The sequence below is a fragment of the Erpetoichthys calabaricus genome, chromosome 2 (genome assembly GCF_900747795.2).
Source record: "Erpetoichthys calabaricus chromosome 2, fErpCal1.3, whole genome shotgun sequence".
NCBI lineage: Eukaryota > Metazoa > Chordata > Cladistia > Polypteriformes > Polypteridae > Erpetoichthys > Erpetoichthys calabaricus.
In genome coordinates this window covers 317,866,116-317,885,347 of record NC_041395.2, presented here as the reverse complement: position 1 = coordinate 317,885,347, position 19,232 = coordinate 317,866,116, and the positions used below count along the sequence as shown (strand labels likewise).

Genomic DNA, 19,232 nt, shown 5'->3' with positions numbered 1-19,232 from the left:
CATAGCGTTCCTTGGAGAAACACAGTTGTCTCAGTCTGTTAATAAATGTGCTCCTCGGTTTAGCCAAATCATTGTATAGCTTCCTAGGTAACCTCTATTTTAACATTCTCTCCAGTGAATTCAACCTGACTCTGAAGATTGAACTAGCTCATTTGATCAGTACAGTGGGCTGCCAGTAAGTTAATTCACAATAAATGACTTATCAAGGAGTCAGTTTTAAGAACGACCAACACTTGGCAGACCATAAGCACCACAGAATTTAGGCCAGGCAATAATTCAGAGAGTGTGCTGCTAGAAGGAAGTACTGTTTTGGAGGTACCACTAGAGTACAGTAGCTGTTGACCAGTAGGAGAACTGTGTAATGGCAAAAGGCTGAGGGGAATGGCATATGGCATGTGAACCATCACTAGATGGTACTGCTCAGTATTTTTAAATGCTTTGTTGGAGCAGCTGTGGGCCAAAACTGTATAGCATTGCATTTTTTGGTGGAATGTTGTAAATACTATTTTAAAGGAGCTATGATTTTTATTGTTTAATGTATTACAGCATAACTTGTCATGTTACTGGAACCCAAAGAGTGGGTTTTAGATCAGAAGGAGAAGTAGGTACTACCCAATTAGGGGAGACAGAAGGACCGGGACACCATTAAGTAGCTTATCTGGAGATATGCTGTTGTGACGTTCAGCATTTTTCCATACAAGTCCTCCTAACTGACATGTTAACATTATCACAATGTCAGAGATTTTTAGATTTATGGCAAAGGATAATCTACTGTAGCCAAACTCTATACAATGAAAAATTAGATGAAACATCACATGCAAGGACTATTATGTAAATTTCAAAAACAAACTAGAGGTGAAACCAAAATTTTTCTTAACATTTTCTTTCCCTTATATGACTGTTTAATCCATGCAGCCCTTTTTTTTTTATAAAACTGTGTGCCTGGCAATGATGTAGCATCATAAAGACTCAAGGCTTTAAAATGGCAGTGTCCATGAAAGCAAATATACGAAGTGGGAGCACCTTGGAAATATCAAAACAAAAGATGATGGTGCCTATGAACAAATAAACACAGAAAATGCAAATGAAATGACATCATCGAAATACTGGTAAAATAATAAATAAATAAAAAGTAACATTAATTGTGCAATCCTGGCATGTGTTAGCTAGAGGTGAGATTTTGGTGTCAAGTGGGTCTCAGGCCAGATAACAGTAGTCTTCTGTATTTTGTTAGCATTGTATATTTATCAGTGCTCTGAAGATGGGTGCTAAAGATGCACTACACAAAGGCCACAAAGGAGCTGTGTCCCCTAAGACAGGGGTCCCCAACTCCGGTCCTGAAGGACCACAGTGGCTGCAGGTTTACATTCTAACCCTTTTCTTAATTGGTGACTTATTTTTGCTGCTAATTAACTTCATTTCAATTAATTTTAATTGACTTGCTGTTAAAGACTGAGACCCTTTAATTGTTTCAGTTTCCTTAATTAGCAGCCAAACAATAACAAGACAAAAAATGAGCCAAAGCAGGACCAGCAAATTGTGTCCATCATACAATATCTAAAAAATAAAGAAAGATGAAGGTCTCAGGAATGCTGATCTGCTCAGGTCCCCGAAACATTTTAACAGTACTCTTAGAAAAGAGAAAATCAACAATTTCAGAAATGTATGCCATTGCACAATGAGAGCAGCAAAAGCCATGGAATTAAGAACGGGTTTAATAAACAACAAGAGTCGGCGCCCCAATTAAGCAACTCGTTGGGGTGAAATTGGTTGGAGTTCGAGTCTCTGATTTAGTTGGTTTTCTGTTGGCTCACTCACTTCACATTTCATTTCTGTTTGGGTTGCATTTAAGGGAGGAAATTAAACAATGCAGAGGAATGATGAAGAAATTCAAATTAGCAAAGGCTGGCAGCAGAGGAAGTCCTCTTCATGTATCAGGGTTGCAAAGATGCCAGCACAGTGCTATTAAGTGATGGACCTAACAACTCCAGGTGCCTCCCAGAAGTGAACCAGGCCACTTCCTGTAAGAGTTAAAGTAAATGAGCTAAGAGTTAGGAGGGAGAGGACAAAAATACTTTTGCAAAGCAAAGAGAATGGCCAAAATGTTGGAAGCATGAGACATATTAGTGAGACAGACCTAGAGGAGTGGAATTTTAGAGATAAAGGAGAAAAAAAATTGTCCAATTATTTGTTAAGAAATTTAGCCTCAATTTAGTCAGCTAGGGATTTAGCTAATTTGTTTATAGATATAGTCTCACCTTCCATACCTTGTTATTATTTAAAATAACCCAATTGTTTAATATCTGTTATTGCTTGTTAAGATTAAGTTTATGTGGTGGATTATCTTGAATGGTAAGTACTGTATGTTGGTAATTCTGTTATTTATTCTTGTTTATTTTTGTTCTCTATTCTTGCACATAATTTGATCTGGAGATTAAATTTTTTTCTGTTGTGCATTGCAGAGTGTGGTGAATGATAAATAAAGTCCTTGAACTTGAAGAATGAAATGAAATTCCTAATAAATCACCTTGCAGTCAAGTCGGCAAAGTCGGCCTTCGTGGGCTACTAGGTCTCCTGGAGCTTGAAGAAAGTGAGGTCTAAAGAATCGCTCCTGGATCGGCTCTCCTTCATCCCCTTCCTGTGATCGTGATCGGACCCTGCAATTAACAGCAGATAATGCTGGTTTTAAAACCAGAATGTCACATTTACACCATTGCATGTGCCAAAATTTCAAGTACATGTTTATCTTCTAAACCAAAACATGCAGCTCCTACAGAGTATCATTATAATTCAATTTCATCTTAAAGTGAGTGTTGAAGAATTTTTCAACCACATACTATTCAACATAACATAACAAACCAATTCCTCTTCATGTATTGCATCCAAAATTAACATAAAGTAAAGATTTGACCTTTCTGGTATACTCTTAAATTCACAGTCTAATTTTTGAAGAAACAAATAACCATTTGTAAAAAAAAAAATACTATCTTTAACCAACTTCCTCTGATGCCCTCTGTGTTCTATTTAAACAACTAGATTAAAAATATTGGAGGTCAATCTATTTAGTTTCCGTATGAGGCCTTTCTGGGAATCTGTAGGCTTGGGGACTTGTATGATGCTTCTTTGCTTAATTTTTTCCATTTTTCCTCACAGTTTCTTATTTTTTCTGCAGCTGAAATCTTTCTTCATGATGTGTGAAATGTGTTTTTCAACTCTATTAACTTTACTGCTTCTTCTGCCTGTTCTGTTAAGCCTGTTTTTTGTTATGTGTGTCTTTCTTTATGATGTGGGCAAGGTGCCTATCCCTATAATGGAGAAATGGGTTTTGATCCTTTCCTCATCCTCATCTGACAGGGTATAGTATAGTATAGTATAGTATAGTATAGTATAGTATAGTATAGTATAGTATAGTATAGTATTGTGAATTTCCCATTGGGATTAATAAAGTATCTATCTATCTATCTATCTATCTATCTATCTATCTATCTATCTATCTATCTATCTATCTATCTATCTATCTATCTATAGAGTAATTGTTACATAGTTTACCCTTTTCTTATCATGTTACCTTTCTTATATCCTTTAACAATTGGGCACCTAAGTATTCATTTCAAATTTAATAAAAATTACCTTTTAAATGTTCCCAACACTTTATTAAAGACAAATCACCTCCTCTGGTTTTGCCTGAAAATTCAATGAGGTCCATACACAGAACAGAAAACCACCTACCATACCTGGACCGCAGTTAATTGTGCAGCAGTGGTCTTTAAACAGTACTCCAGTACAGAAGTGTTTATTTCTCAAGATCTTATAGCCAGAATCTTAGACCCATCTTATAACTGCTTGACGCATCAACTCCAGATCTGTTCTTCTTTGTGCTTTTGATCTTTTAACTTAATTCTGTACATTGTCATATAGTCAATTAGCATCCCCAGGTCCTTTTAAAATATTTACTTTCTAGATCTAAAGCTTTGTATTTTTTCATTTCTGCTTGTACAGTAAGATATGATGCTCCATGCCCAAAGCCATGGGCACCATCCATTGTCAGGGGCATTGGAAATTCATCAACAAGGTTGGACTAATGCATGGGAACACAGCAAAATGTTTATGGTGCAAAGTGCGTTTTTATTCACAAGAAAAAGGAAAACAGTGTCCAAAAGTGCAGTACAGAAAACAAAGTCTTTACTAAATAATTGTCCTTAAAATCAGTGCAGTGAAGAGAAAACCAACACATAAACTTCAATAAATAGGTAAAACCAGGAATTATTGACAGAACATGAATGAGTTTTTTCCCATCTTGTCCCCAGCACTTCTCTTTCACTCTGTCCCCACTACTCACCCTCCAGGTCTGTTCAGTAGGCAGAGACCTCAACGAACCTGGTTCTCATTCTGGCTCCCATCCTGGCCACCTCTGTCGGTACTCACTGAGACCCAAAGATACCAGCTCCCTTTTCCAGAGATTATTCACTATCCTTGATCAATCCAGCACCTTTCAGGTTTGATTCACCCTTGAGTGATACTACCTTCACTCCATCATGGGGTATCTCTGACCAGTTCATCAGCCTTCTCACACATTTTACAGTACGATTCTGCTCTTTAATTTCTCTCATTTTCTCTTCTTGCTTTTTCTCTCTTCACTGCTAAAGAGGTATTGCTGCCCCAATCGCACTCATGTACCCAAGTAATGAACTGGACAATTCCCTCATTAGGCACTCTGTGGCCACACATCTTTCCTTACTCATGCTCAACTATACTTCAGTGTCTGAGTTGTGCCATTTTTAAAAGCCTGCACCAACCCTAAATCGCTACAGACCTCTGAAACACTGTACAGTCCTAGGAGACTGCTGTTTATTCCACAGGACTGGGTGCATGGCAGGAACCAGTTGTGACAATTTAGAATGAAGGATTTACCTAACACACACATTGCCATCAGAAGACAATACATGACAAATACAGAGTAATTCTATTGGGCAGGGCCCTAGTTATGATGTATTACTGTCTTAATAATGAAGTAATGCAAATCTAAATAAAGATCACAGTATTCTTGGATAAATGTACGAATAAGAGAGGCGTGGCGCTCTTCTGTCGAGACTGGTTTCATCTGTCAGGCTATGTGAATTTAAAAAATATATGAATATGGGGAAGCAGTAATCCGTATGCAATTCACAAGCAGCCACTCCATGATGAAAAGGTTGATGTGTGGCGCACGATATCTCAGTTGCACATAATAGGCCCCATTTTTTTTACCACCACCATCAATACTGATGTGTACCTGAATATTTCTGACTTATTTGTGAGTGACCTGGATGACCGTTAGATCAGTGAAGGTTATTTCCAGCAAGATAGGCCAACCTGTAACATGTCAGCTCGTAACATGGCACAAATTGAATTGTTTTTTGGCAATTGGGTCATTTCAGAGGTTACTATGGCCACCACGTTGCCAGACCTGTCACCTCTGAATTTCTTCCTTTGGGGAGTGGTGACAGGAAAAGAGTGCAAGAACAAGCCTTGTACAATGTATCAATTATAGTGAAACACTGAACAGGAAATTGCTGCCATCAGCCCTACAATGCTTGCAGATACCTTTGCCAATATGGAGCAGCGTGTCAATCTGTGCTTACAAGAAGAAGGCAACCATTTCCAACATCGAATGTGATTGGATTGTATACATAGCCATCAAGGTATGCACTGTATTTATTTCATTATTACATGAGTAGCACATCATAACCCATTAGAATCTCCCTGTAGTACTGAAATGTTAAGAATATTTAAAGGATTACTTTAATACTTGAACAATAATGTTTAAATACTTAATCATATACTCAAAGTTGTCATGGGATAAAAGGCCAATTCCCCCTGGTATAGCCTTTTTGCTGATGACATTGTGTTGTGAGGCACCAGAAAAGAGGAAGTGTAGAGGAAGTTGGAAGATTGAAGAAGGGCTTTGGAAGATAGAGGGATGAATAAAAATAGGAAGGAGATGGAATATACGAGGTTTAATCAGGATTCAAAAGATAGTCCGCAGGAAGAGCTACTGAAAAGAATGGATAAATTTAAATATCTAGGATCAGTGATAGCCTTAGATGGAAACTTGGATGCAGAGCTAACCAATCAAAAGCACTGTGAATGCAACAACTGGAGGAAGGTATCAGAAGTATTGTGTTATCAAAGAATGAAGGCAAAGGTTAAAGGTGGTGTTTTTATGATGGAGGTAAGACCAGCAATGAGCTGAGACATGGCTAGTAAACTGAGCGCAGGAGAAGAAGTTGGAAGTGGTAGAAATGAAAATAGGAATGTTGACGTGGATGTTCAGTTATAATGAAGGTCAGAATAAGATATGAGACAATCAGAGGTACAGAAAAAGTGGGGGAGATAGCTAAGATAGCACAAGAAAGTAGTTTCAAGTGGTATGGATGGACACGTGATGAGGAGAGATAAGGAATATGTTGGCAAAAGAGTGATGGGAATGGAAGTACAAGGGAAGAGAAAACAAGGGAGGCCAAAGTAGAGGTAGATGGATAAAATAAAAGAAGATCTGAAGGAAGAGATCTTGACTGGCTAGGAGGAGCCGGACCGAGCCATTTGGAGGAGGTTGATCAAACACACCAACCCCACGTAGAAGTTGGGAAAGAAGAAGAAAAAGGTAGGAATACTTAAAGTATCACTCAGTTTGTTCTGTACCATAACTATAACATTTTACCTTCATTAAAGTGAATTAAGTAACAACCCCAATTGCAAGTGTACTGTGTAATTTGCCTATTTCTATAACTGAAACTGATTAATAAAGTGACGTGCTAGTTGTCACCCTAGAACTTGGCAATGTGTACTGAACCAGTGCCTTTATAATTTTGCATTCAAAGACGCTCTACAGATACAGTATAGTTGACTCCGTACTTCTACAGTATGGCAAATGAAGTGACTGCCTCAGTCACAAAGGGAGTTAGACACCAAGACTTTGATTTTATATAGTACTTTCCATAATTAAGCTAATAACAAAGTACTATGTGGCTATAGTCAAATTTCTAGAATATGGTAGCTTTGGATTACAAAAGAAAGGTGCCAGTATTTTTAAAGCACAATTGAGCTATTTGTGTTTATCTACTGTATAGTAGTCAGTCAGCAGTGGCAGGACCTTTAAGAGTGAGCTAGTGGTATATATTACCTTTCACAGTGAACCCCATTACAAAGATGGAACGGTATGGTAACTCACTCGAAGTCACACAGAGCCAGTGTCAGAGACTGTACAGGCATGTATGTGCTTTATAGTGTAACGCCTCAACCACTGGGATGGCACTATCTGCCATTTTAAAGTTTGTTTCATGTTTGTACTTTTATTATGTTGTAATTAATTTTACTTTGTAAGCCAAATTCTGCTCTTTATGATAAAGTCTAATTGATTTTCAATGCAATGAAACATAACAAGTTACCTTTTATTAAAAGACAATCAAGTCCATCTGTTACATTTATTGCTCCTCCACATTGCTGGAACCCCAGTACGATTACCAGCTGAACCAACTTCTGTGTGGAGTTTGAATGTCAGTGTGCCGTACCGTGGATTCATGCGCTATGCAAGGATTTCCTTTCTTCCCCCGTCTGGGAGAGGAACTATATAATATGGTTTTTAAAATGGATTGATATATAATTTTGGCATGTGCTGGAGTAACCTATTATTATTATGACTTGATATTAGGCCGATGCCTCTTTTCAAGGTCACTTACACCATTTGAGACACAATTGGTTACATTTCTTTTGCTTTTCAGAGAACAAGTAAGTTGCTCATAGTAGCAGGATATGCACCCAAAGTCTTAACCACTATGCCATACTACCTTAAGTTTGAATGCAACTTGTGTGTGTGTGTGTTTGTGCAGAAAGGTGTGTGTGTTTGTGCAGAAAGCTGCCAGCAGGGGCTACCAGAGGATAGCACAGCCTGAATTGATTTTTCAGATACGTTGTTTCAACATAAGAACTGAGTGATTCATCATTTCTGTTGCAGTGGGTTCTTATTTGTTTTTCTTCACTGTGCCTAATGGAATCCTGAGCTTTGGAAGAATTGGGAGGAGGAGGATTAAATGTGGCAAATGCCATTCCTTAAATAGAGATCTACCACAGCACTCGGCCTCATTTAGGATAAATCCTTTTCCTTCTTGTACATGAGCCGTCTTTCTCTGGTTTCTGAGCGACATCAGTAATAACAACACCCAAGTAAATCTTCCCAATCAATCAGCTGTTGACATCATAAAGAAAGCCTTGTGCTACATTTAGATCTCTGTTACTGAGTGGTATGAAAATAACTTGGCATTTAAGCAGCAGTGTGTAAACATGTGGTCTGCTGTCCCTAGTTCACAACGGCCCCTAAACTACCTGCAAAAAAAGAAAAGTTCATAAAGTTTTATTGTTTGGGAATGGGCTAGAAGGCTTATGCTTTAGTTTATTTTTAGGTCAAATCTTTCTTTTAATGCCCTCTTTAAGTAAACATCAAGAATTTACTTTCTTGTACTTTCAAAACCAACAAACTGTCATACTGAGTTGGTAACAGAAAAAAAACTGATGTGATCATATTTAGCCAAACTGAATACTACAATGATTTACATTCTGCCAAATATTCTTCAAATATGAGCTTGTCACACTTCACTTAAGTGAAACTGCAGCAGCAGCAATGTTATTCATAATAACAATTATGATGTCTTCTATACTCAAGGCCAAGTCGTTCACCTTGTAAACCTGTGAATGACTTTTGGCAATTTTATTTTGTTAAACATCTTACTGAATAAATCTTTCATAGACTATAGTGTCTTTCATTGATAACATTATTAAAATGCACTTTAAAAATAACAAGAATAAAACCTAAAGCAGAACAAATCAGAAAACTTATAATGTGTGATCTTTCAAATATTGAACAAACCTTGCATTTAGGTGATTTCCAGTCCAGCTTTTCCTAAAATTTCTACATTGAATTTTATTCAAATTGACTCTACTGAATCTAAAGGACTGTTAATGACTTTATGTGTTCTATCTTGTGGAAAATTGAAATTTGAAGGTATTTTGATCAGAAAATGAGAGTCTGAATGAAGTTAAAATGAGCAGTGATCAGAAGCCAGCAAAACAAAAAGGTGCACCAAAGTCAAATCAGTAAGTTGGACAAAACTCCCAATCAGCGCACTGTGTTCTGTATCGATGTCTGTGGTACAAGCCACAGCCCAGTCCCTAAAGTCATTCTCCAGTGATGCCAAAGCAGATGAACATTGTACCTTTATATTTACCTGTCATTTTATTTATTTAAATTATTTTGCGATCTTCATATCTAAAATTACTTAGTATTTTATTTGTGTTTGTTTTGTAAAAAAACAAAAAGAGTGAAAGGCACTATATAAAGTAGAAATTGATTAACTGTTTTTTTACAGAAAACCTTCCCAAAGGTATACAGCTGGGTCCATAAATATTTGGACAGAGACAACTTTTTCTAATTTTGGTTCTGTACATTACCACAATGAATTTTAAATGAAACAACTCCGATGCAGTTGAAGTGCAGACTTTCAGCTTTAATTCAGTGGGGTGAACAAAATGATTGCATAAAATGTGAGGCATCTAAAGCATTTTTTGAACACAATCCCTTCATTTCAGGGGCTCAAAAGTAATTGGACAAATTAAATAACTGGAAATAAAATGTTCATTTCTAATACTTGGTTGAAAACCCTTTGCTGGCAATGACAGCCTGAAGTCTTGAACTCATGGACATCACCAGATGCTGGGTTTCCTCCTTTTTAATGCTCTGCCAGGCCTTTACTGCAGCGACTTTCAGTTGCTGTTTGTTTGTGGGCCTTTCTGTCTGAAGTTTAGTCTTCAACAAGTGAAATGCATGCTCAATTGGGTTAAGATCAGGTGACTGACTTGGCCATTCAAGAATTTTCCACTTCTTTACTTTAATAAATTCCTGGGTTGCTTTGGCTGTATAATAATAATAATTCTTTGCACTGTATGTTTTGGGTCATTGTCCATTCGTATCATGAAACACCGCCCAATCAATTTGACTGCATTTAGCTGGATTTGAGCAGACAGTATGTCTCTGAACACCTCAGAATTCATTCGGTTGCTTCTGTCCTGTGTCACATCATCAATAAACACTAGTGTCCCAGTGCCACTGGCAGCCATGCACACCCAAGCCATCATCACTCTGCCTCCACCGTGTTTTACAGATGATGTGGTATGCTTTGGATAATGAGCTGTTCCACACGTTCTCCATACTTTTTTCTTGCCATCATTCTGGTAGAGGTTGATCTTGGTTTCATCTGTCCAAAGAATGTTTTTCCAGAACTGTGCTGGCTTTTTTAGATGTTCTTTAGCAAAGTCCAATCCAGCCTTTCTATTCTTGAGGCTTATGAGTGGCTTGCACCTTGCAGTGCACCCCTCTGTATTTACTTTCATGCAGTCTTCTCTTTATGGTAGACTTGGATATCGATACGCCTACCCCCTGGAGCGTGTTGTTCACTTGGCTGGCTGTTGTGAAGGGGTTTCTTTTCACCATGGAAATGATTCTGCAATCATCCACCACTGTTGTATTCCGTGGACGTCCAGGTCTTTTTGCGTTGCTGAGTTCACCAGTGCTTGCTTTCTTTCTCAGGATGTACCAAACTGTAGATTTTGCCACTCGTAATATTGTAGCAATTTCTCGGATGGGTTTTTTCTGTTTTCACAGCTTAAGGATGGCTTCTTTCACCTGCATGGAGAGCTCCTTTGACCGCATGTTGTCTGTTCACAGCAAAATCTTCCACATGCAAGCACCACACCTCAAATCAACTCCAGGCCTTTTATCTGCTTAATTGATAATGACATAACGACGGACTTGCCCACACCTGCCCATGAAATAGTCTTTGAGTCAATTGTCCAATTACTTTTGAGCCCCTGAAATGAAGGGATTATGTTAAAAAAATGCTTTAGTTGCCTCACATTTTTATGCAATCGTTTTGTTCACCCCACTGAATTAAAGCTGAAAGTCTGCACTTCAACTGCATCTGAGTTGTTTCATTTAAAATTCATTGTGGTAATGTACAGAACCAAAATTAGAAAAAGGTTGTCTCTGTCCAAATATTTATAGACCTAACTGTATGTGTATGTACTGTATGTGGTGCAGTGCTTGGGCTTAAATGTCCAGAAGGCTGGTGTTTATAAGAACCTGTGGAACATGGGCAAGTAACTGTAACGTTTAACTTGACAAATAGAGGTGTGCTAGTGCAATAGTTAGCTACAGTTAGAAGGTTAGGTGTTACCTGAGTTTGAATTTCCTGTCGGTGTGGAGTTCACACACTTGCCCGCTCTGTGTTTGTGTGGATTCTTCTCACGGTTCTGTACGTTTTCATCCCAAATACTAAACACATGTGTGTTGAATTAATTCGGAAGTTTAAATTGGCCCAATGTGGGAATGTGTGCAGTGGCGGTTCATCCAGTTTTGGGTACAAATTACAGATAGCATGATAAAAATAACTAGGGGGAGCTATCCAATGTAGCAAAGCAATCAGTCATTAAATTATTAAAATAAATGTATAAAAAAGAAACAATAGTACAGGCATTCTATAATTTATTAATGAAATACTGTATTTAAAATATTTTTTGCCAATTATAACAACATGCAGTAGTGCTTTCACATTGTAGCCCTAACCACATTACTATGTTATTATCAAAAAATGCATACATTTGTCTTTTTTCATTTTTTGTCCATATTAACCCATCGTTTTCAACCTCTAAAGACTTTTAAAAATGCTGTACAGAGCTGTATACGTAAACCGAGTGTTCCAAAAACATTATTCTAATCGTGCTCTGACTGGTTTGTGTTTATTTTGTTGCCCTTCACTGATTGGATCCTGCTGATTACAAAGGCTCATTCCCTGACTGGTCACCATTCACGGAAGAAAATCATGGCAGATTGCAAGTGTGCCATACCGTACCATCTTCATATGGCGGGCATTAAAGAGTTGCTTTCTTTGTTGGGTTGCTTACTTGTATGCGTCTAAATTGCGTTTTGTAAAGTCTGAATACTGCAGACATGCTTAAAATGCAAATTACTTACTGGTCACTACAGTTTTGCGATAAATCCAGTGGCGGGTGAATTACTGTTGTAGTGAAAAATCAGATTGTAAATAAATGGGTTGATAGCCTCTAATCAGCATTCATTACATAAACTTAATCTGTCTAATCAGTAAAGAGGAGCACATTCTGCAGCAAAATCAATAACAAGGTGCTTAAGAAAGTGTATGAGTGTAGAATGCATCTGAGCTCACAATATGACAGGACAGAGAGAAACAAGAAAGCACAGTGCAGTAAAGCAACGATATAGATGCACACATTTTCATTTATTTATTGAGTTACTTTTACAAATGTTCTTTGGTACAAGATGCGCTCCGATTGCTGTGGATTCCTTATAATCAATCATTTCATGAATGAACATATAGCTAAACACATTTTTTAAGTGTTGTTTTAACATTTGCAGTGTTTTTATTTAAAGACAAGATGAACGTTGTCAGTTCTGAAGACTGTTACTTTAAAATGTAATCAGTGCATTAACATGACACGCCAGCAATTTCCGGCTGTTTAAAGAGTTTATTTTTCTGTGAATGCGCTAGTAGAGCTATGTGCATGCTGATAGTTTTGAAAGCACATAAAGCACAAGGGAATGTGATTTTAACAGGGATCTGAAATTTTCACTGCACAATCCCTTCAAGGAGTTTACCACCGATGTGTGCATGCCCAGTGTAGGTGAAGGTCACCATCATATGCGTTTTTGGGTGTTTTAAGTATAAACAGGGATACTTCTGAAAGCGATAAGAAAACGCTGGTGTAGAGGGAGTTTGTTTTAGTTTAAAAACGCCATTTGTAAATGAAAACGTGGTAGTGTGAACGTAGCCTTAGTAGAACGTATAGTTTAAAGAAGGTGCATTTCAAGTGGTCCACTTTCATTTACTGTATTGCTTATCACACTGTATGTAAATCCACAAAGAAGGCTCCATTGTTCATTGTCAACCATTAAAAGTACACCATCTAATGTACGCCACGCAGATGTGGACTTATCCCTTGGAAGTTGCTATTAAGACAGTTATAGCAAAATCCTTTTCTTTTTTTCCCAAACTGTAACATTTTTGTAAAGACTGTACTTCCTTTTCACCCGTTGTGTCTCTGTCTTGACCCTCTTCGTCTTTGTACATGCAGTTTTCACACAGGTGTCCGTGCAGATATGTATGTGAGAAAGGATAGAGTTTACTTGTGGTGCAAGTGCAACTTGGAAAAGTGATCATAGTTATGTTATGTTTTTATTTAATTGCCTCCCACTGTGTTTATTTAATTGGAGAACTTTCAACTAATTTCCTAAACTGTTTCTGAGCTCAGTTTTCAGCAAGAGAATGTGACAGTCATGCTTTTAATTTAAAAATCCACCCATTTTATTCTATCAAGGCAAAACATTTAAATAAAAGGCTACTGTTATTGCTAATTTTATCCAGTTGTAGTGTGACTTCAAAAATTTAAATGTTTTATTCATGATTTTAAAGAGAGATATCAAGTGATCGATCGTTCACTCAGCTGTGAGTGCTAACCAGTAACCCCACACATTTTATTGTGTGAGCACAAAAACTTCAAGTTGTGCCAATTTTTCCCAAGTGATACAAACTTGTGTGCACTAAATTGACTGTATGTAAAATTCTATACCTGAAATAATTTATTTTCTAACATTATATATTCCATAGCTGCTAAAAAATGTATTAACTAACTGGAATAACTAAGAAAGATATCAAACAGTTGCATTTAGTTCAAAATTCAGCAGCAACAATTATAACCAGAAAAAGAACATTTGAGCACATCTCACCAGTTTTATTGTTACATAGGTTACTGTGTCCTTTAGAATTGACTTTAAAATAGTATTAATGGTATAGAAAGCTTTAATAGTCTCGCTCTCTCCTATATCTTGTAGTGCCTGTTCCCCTTCATTTCAAGCCGTAACCTTAGATCTTCTAATGGTGGTCTGCTTATTATTCCAAGAGCTGAGCATAAAAGAAGTGGTGATGCAGCCTTTTGCTGTTATGCACCAAAAATCTAAAATACTTTATCAATACCAACCTGTAATATAAATCATAAAAAAACTCCTAAAAACGCATTTTTTTAATTTGGCATTTTCATAGCTACATTTTAGTTGTACTCCTAGTTGACTATATATGTATAGCATTATCATTTTCCTCAATGAATTTGCAATCATTATTATTGTATACTTTTCTGTTTTTTATGTAGTGGTGTTTTGCACCACAACTACTTGATGAAAAGGAGTTGTGCAGCTTCCTGTGATGTTTGAATGAAAACAGATACCCCAACTACTCACAAAACCCACTGCATTGAATCCTCTAAGACAAAGCCAAATAAAATAAGGAAGGACGTGAGGCCATTTATGTTAGTTAGAATGCCCAGAGAGAGCTGAGTGGTCTTTTGGCCTTGGAACCCCTTCAGATTTTGTTTCTTTCTACAACTTCTTGCTTCTGGAGATTGCTTTTATTCTTTGTGTTCTCCCTGGCCATCTTACTTTATCATCAAACTTATCTTACAGAGACTTGTATATCGATTCTATATATCCATCCAGCCATTATCCAACCCGCTATATCCTAACTACAGGGTCATGGGGGTCTGCTGGAGCCAATCCCAGCCAACACAGGGTGCAAGGCAGGAAACAAACCCCGGGCAGAGCGCCAGCCCACCGCAGGATTCTATATACAAGGATGTTAATTCTCTATTAATTACATGTCTATGTTAACTGTGCATTGACATATTTTTAGTATGTTATTTAGCATTCTTATAATATTTAATTTATTTTTTCTTTTCTTGTAACATTTTCTTTGAGCTGCATCCTACTTATGACAATGTGTTATAGAAACAAATCTACTTTAATAAAATGACAAGTGTCTCTGTTGTCTGTCCATTTGCTGTGTTGCTGTCATTCCAATAGATAGCGCATAACAAACATTTCTAATAATAAAATGCATTACATTTGTCATTGCAACAGATGACACTTCACAAACATTTGTAGTAATGCATTTTATTTTTTTTTTTATTGTTATTTGCATCTAATGATGTATATGCACTGTTATTCCTGCTGCATTTCTGTGAAGAGATTTGAGCATGGGAAAGGAGCTCTATAAATAAAATGTATTATTATTATTATTATTTGGGTAGGACTGAGATGCAGTCTTCAGTTGTGCGGATGACATCAACTTTAAGGCATTTTGTAAAAGGTCAGGAATTACAAGAAGGTGAGGAAAAATAAATAAATAAAAGCTAAAAAAAGAGGACTATTCAGAAGATGGCCTACCATGTAGCTGAGATATTTCACAACCTTGCAATGTGCAATAAATCAGTGCATGGATAAAATATTATAAGCAAGTTCACACTTGGTATACCAAGATAGGATTAAACCCTAATGCTCAAAGTCAACATCCTGCTGTGGACTCAGCAAACACTGTCTGTCACAGAGTATCTATGTTGTGCTCATTGTACCAGGCTTGCATGTTGAAATTCTGTTATAGTACACATTTTTTATTTATCACTGATAGCAACAAGAGGTGAATTATTTGGTAAAAACTGACATTCTTACATTAAGCAGACTAAGTAAAGTCGATATTCTTTGAAGTCAAGTGCAGTAGCACTAAAACTTACCTTTGCGAATGAATAGTTGGAGTTAGCCTGCGTCGTATTGGTCCAGTCTGTACAAGCAAATGCCCAGAGCAGCTGATTCTGCCCTGTAAGCACAAAACAAAATGATACATGAGATGTATACATGGGGCATGGTGTCCTTTTAATGCCATGCAACATTTCTGATCTATACTCGCATGCCTTTCCTGGAATGGTAACAAATCTGTTATGTACTGTTGGCGTGAATGGTAGTTTAAGAAAGGCTGTTATTGAACATGGAAGTAAGAACTTCACTGTACGTTTTGCATGTGACAATCCTCCGTTTCCCTCCTCCAGCTAATCTTACAAGCAATGCAGTGGCTAAGTGGTTTCACTACCAATCTTGGCTCTTGATGTGATATGGAAATATTGATTAACCTACATGAACACTGCTGCTAAAATATGCATATCATAATTTAAACATCAATGATCTATCAGTTACCATGAAAGGTGCTACATAAAAATAAGACTGACAGCCTGAGTGGAGATTTAATCCTTCAATAGTTTGTAGATATTTGTGATTAAAAATAAAAGTTTTTTTTTTTTTTTGTTACCTTAAGATAGAGAAATGGGAGTTTGCAAATAGCCCGACAGTATTACGTGAAAGAAAACAGACACGTCTCCATGTTTGTAGAAATTAATAAAAAGATACTGGCTCCAAATAACTAATATGCCATACAAGCAAAATTAGCTTTTCTTAAATTCTGGAGTTAAGAAAATTAAGAATTATACGTATTTGGGTTCTCCTTCTTCAGGGAGCATTCCCCATACAGGTTACCCCAGTGGGCACCCAGGATGCCGAAAGTAACTGCCTAGCCAGTCGAGCCAAAGAAGAAGTCCACCAGCTCGAAGGACTAATTAGGCTTCTGACTAATGTTAAAATGTTAAATGATCCAACACTTTATTAATAAACCATTGGTGAAAATTCTAACTAAATTACTACAACCAAATATCTCCAGCTTGACTTCATCTTTTGGCTTTCAGTTTTAGAGGATAAAGAATATGGATGAATGTGCAAGTTTGAAGAAGAAAACTGCAGCACATTTGTAGGATAACTGACACTTTGAAGGCAGATCTCCAACAAAATAAATGGAGAAAATGAAGGCGGTAATCTCTGCTTTTCTCATCTTATTGTTTTTCTTTCATTAGTTTGCATTTCTGTATTTATTAGCAGAATTGTAATACTTTTTAAATAAATCTTTAACATAAATATGTTTTTAAATTTGTTTTCCAAAAGCAATGAATATATAATAATGTTGAAAAAGAAATGTGTAAGCCCTTTCCCTTTAAAAGCATGAGTGACTGTAGACCTGCAACAGCTATATAAGGACACTGACAAAAATATCCAGGAGGCACCTGTGGGTTTGCTGCCATGATAGTGTAGTTGCCGTCATCATCGTTTGTCGTTGCTTCAATGACCAGGCAGCAGGTGCCGTCTCCTTCCCTCTTCATTTTGTAATGCTCGTTTTTCTTGGAGATTTGTTTTCCATCTTTGAACCAGTACACCTGTGGAAGGCATGCAGACTGAACTTAAAGTACTTATCTGTTACACTTGACTTTTCTGCATTTTAATGTGCTTTGGACTAAAGCTTTAAATCTTCTGTAAACCTTACAATTGTAGCACAAAGATTTAAAAATTGACTTCTAAATCAAAATTATACAGTATGACTGTTTTTATATTTTTACAACAGGAGTCTTAAGTAAGTAAAAATGTATTTATAAAGTACCTATCTTAAACAAAAGTCACCATCCACAGAACAATAAAATAGAGAATAAAATGAAATATCAAAACAACATAAAATACAAGGACAATATAAAAGTCACCCACAGTCTGCAAAGCTACCCTAATGCCTGTCAGAACAAATGTGCCTTAAGTTAACACTTGAACAGATCTCAGTGTCAGTGGAAGACTGTGCCATAACCTTGGAGCAATGGACTGGAATACACAGGCCCCAAGTGTCTTAAGGCAGGTACGAGGAACCAGAAGGAGATCTGACTGAGCAGATCTCAGAGTGCGGCTTGTGCTGTAATGTTGAAGAAGGTTTGTGATATATTTGGGACCTTGACCAAATATAAAACCTAAATTACATAGGTATGCATGCGAAGAAGCAGAGATGACAGAAAGTTCTTGAGTGACTGCTGGGTGCAGATCTGGGGGCAGGGATGTGGGGGAATTAAAACCTCAGAAAACCTCTCGTGTAAAAACCTCTCAAGTAGTTGGCTAGTAGCCATGTATTAACATCCTTCAGACAGTCAACTAAAGAAGACAACTTGTGTAGTCGTTTTGGCTTAAAAGAACAATAAAAGCATAACAGTATGGGTTTCATTCAGAGTTACATCAAGTCAGTCACATGGAATGAACCAAAAAGTATAAATATATGTAACAGAAAATAAAATAAAAATAACATTGTAAAACACAATTAATTCAGTTTTGGGTGCTGGAGCTTATCTTGGCAGCACAGGGTACAGTAATAAAACCGAGAAGGTGTTAAATAAAAGAATCAATGAAAGTAAGGATGAGAAAATCCAAAACTGAAATGGGATATATGTCAGCTATCTACAGGAGCTTTTTTACAATATGTCACTCAGTTGTGAGGAGCATGAGGAGATGTGGGTAGCAAAAGGCACAAATTAGTCCACCACACATAACACTGAGGCAGAAGTGCTCAGGCCATCATACTAAAAGTCATCCTTCTGCCCAAATGTACTGCTGTGGTATGTGACAGAAGTGCAACGATGAAACACATGGTAAAATATCAAGAGCATGCAAACTCCACACAGAACACACTCCTTGTGATACTCTAAAAACAGAGCCTGGTCTCAAATAGCAATGTATTTAAAGTGGGCGACACTATTTTGGCTGCGTGTTCTTTTAACATGAATGAAATACTGCATGTCCTGTTGGGCGAAGTGTATGTTATACTATCTCATTACGATCATAGCAAATTAAAGGTTTGTATCTGCAGACTTGTCACTAGCGAGAAATTGCACAGGACCCCGTCCCTCTCCATTTCACATCCTCATACACAGAGAGGCTGTCTGCAAACCCAGGACCTCATAATCACACAGCACTTGAGTACACAATTGAGAAAAAGGGAACTCCTTGCCACTCAAGTGAACAAGTGAGCTTCTGACTTCCAAATTGCAAGTGTGAAGGTGTCAATTACGCAGCAGACTCGGGCTCTTTCTCTCACTCGCTCTTGTTTAAGAATCACTGCCCCACAATACAAGGCTCCTTCTTTTTCTCTCTTCTAAAGGAGTTTTCTTTACAGGTATTCAAGCATTCATGTTTCTTCATCCACTTGCAATGTGTGAATGTTTTATGTATGAGCTGACTGTAAACTGTAAAACCGTAGGTATTAATCAGAGTATGAAAATACTTACCTAACCGACTACAAGAATGAGGAGTTGGTGGCTTGATGATATTACAAGACGTACTGTGAGGGTGCCTTCAAATGGGAGCCACTGTGTGTTATACCAAATGGAAAGTGCAGGATGTGACCCCTTATCGGCTAAAGTGTTGAAATGTGATCCAT

The 19,232-nt window shown here is 37.3% G+C and overlaps 1 protein-coding gene across 5 annotated transcripts in view; it reads right to left on the bottom strand.

Moving 5' to 3' along the window:
- The window catches only part of mypn (myopalladin), a 364,168-nt gene that overhangs the window by 15,892 nt on the left and 329,044 nt on the right, over positions 1 to 19,232 (bottom strand). For all 5 annotated transcript variants that reach the window (XM_051923393.1, XM_051923396.1, XM_051923394.1 and 2 more), the window contains 3 exons: positions 17,053 to 17,202; positions 15,682 to 15,764; positions 2,528 to 2,657 (listed from right to left, as the gene is read on the bottom strand). In XM_051923393.1, coding sequence (XP_051779353.1) covers positions 2,528 to 2,657; positions 15,682 to 15,764; positions 17,053 to 17,202 — 363 coding nt within the window. The remainder of the gene's footprint in view (positions 1 to 2,527; positions 2,658 to 15,681; positions 15,765 to 17,052; positions 17,203 to 19,232) is intronic.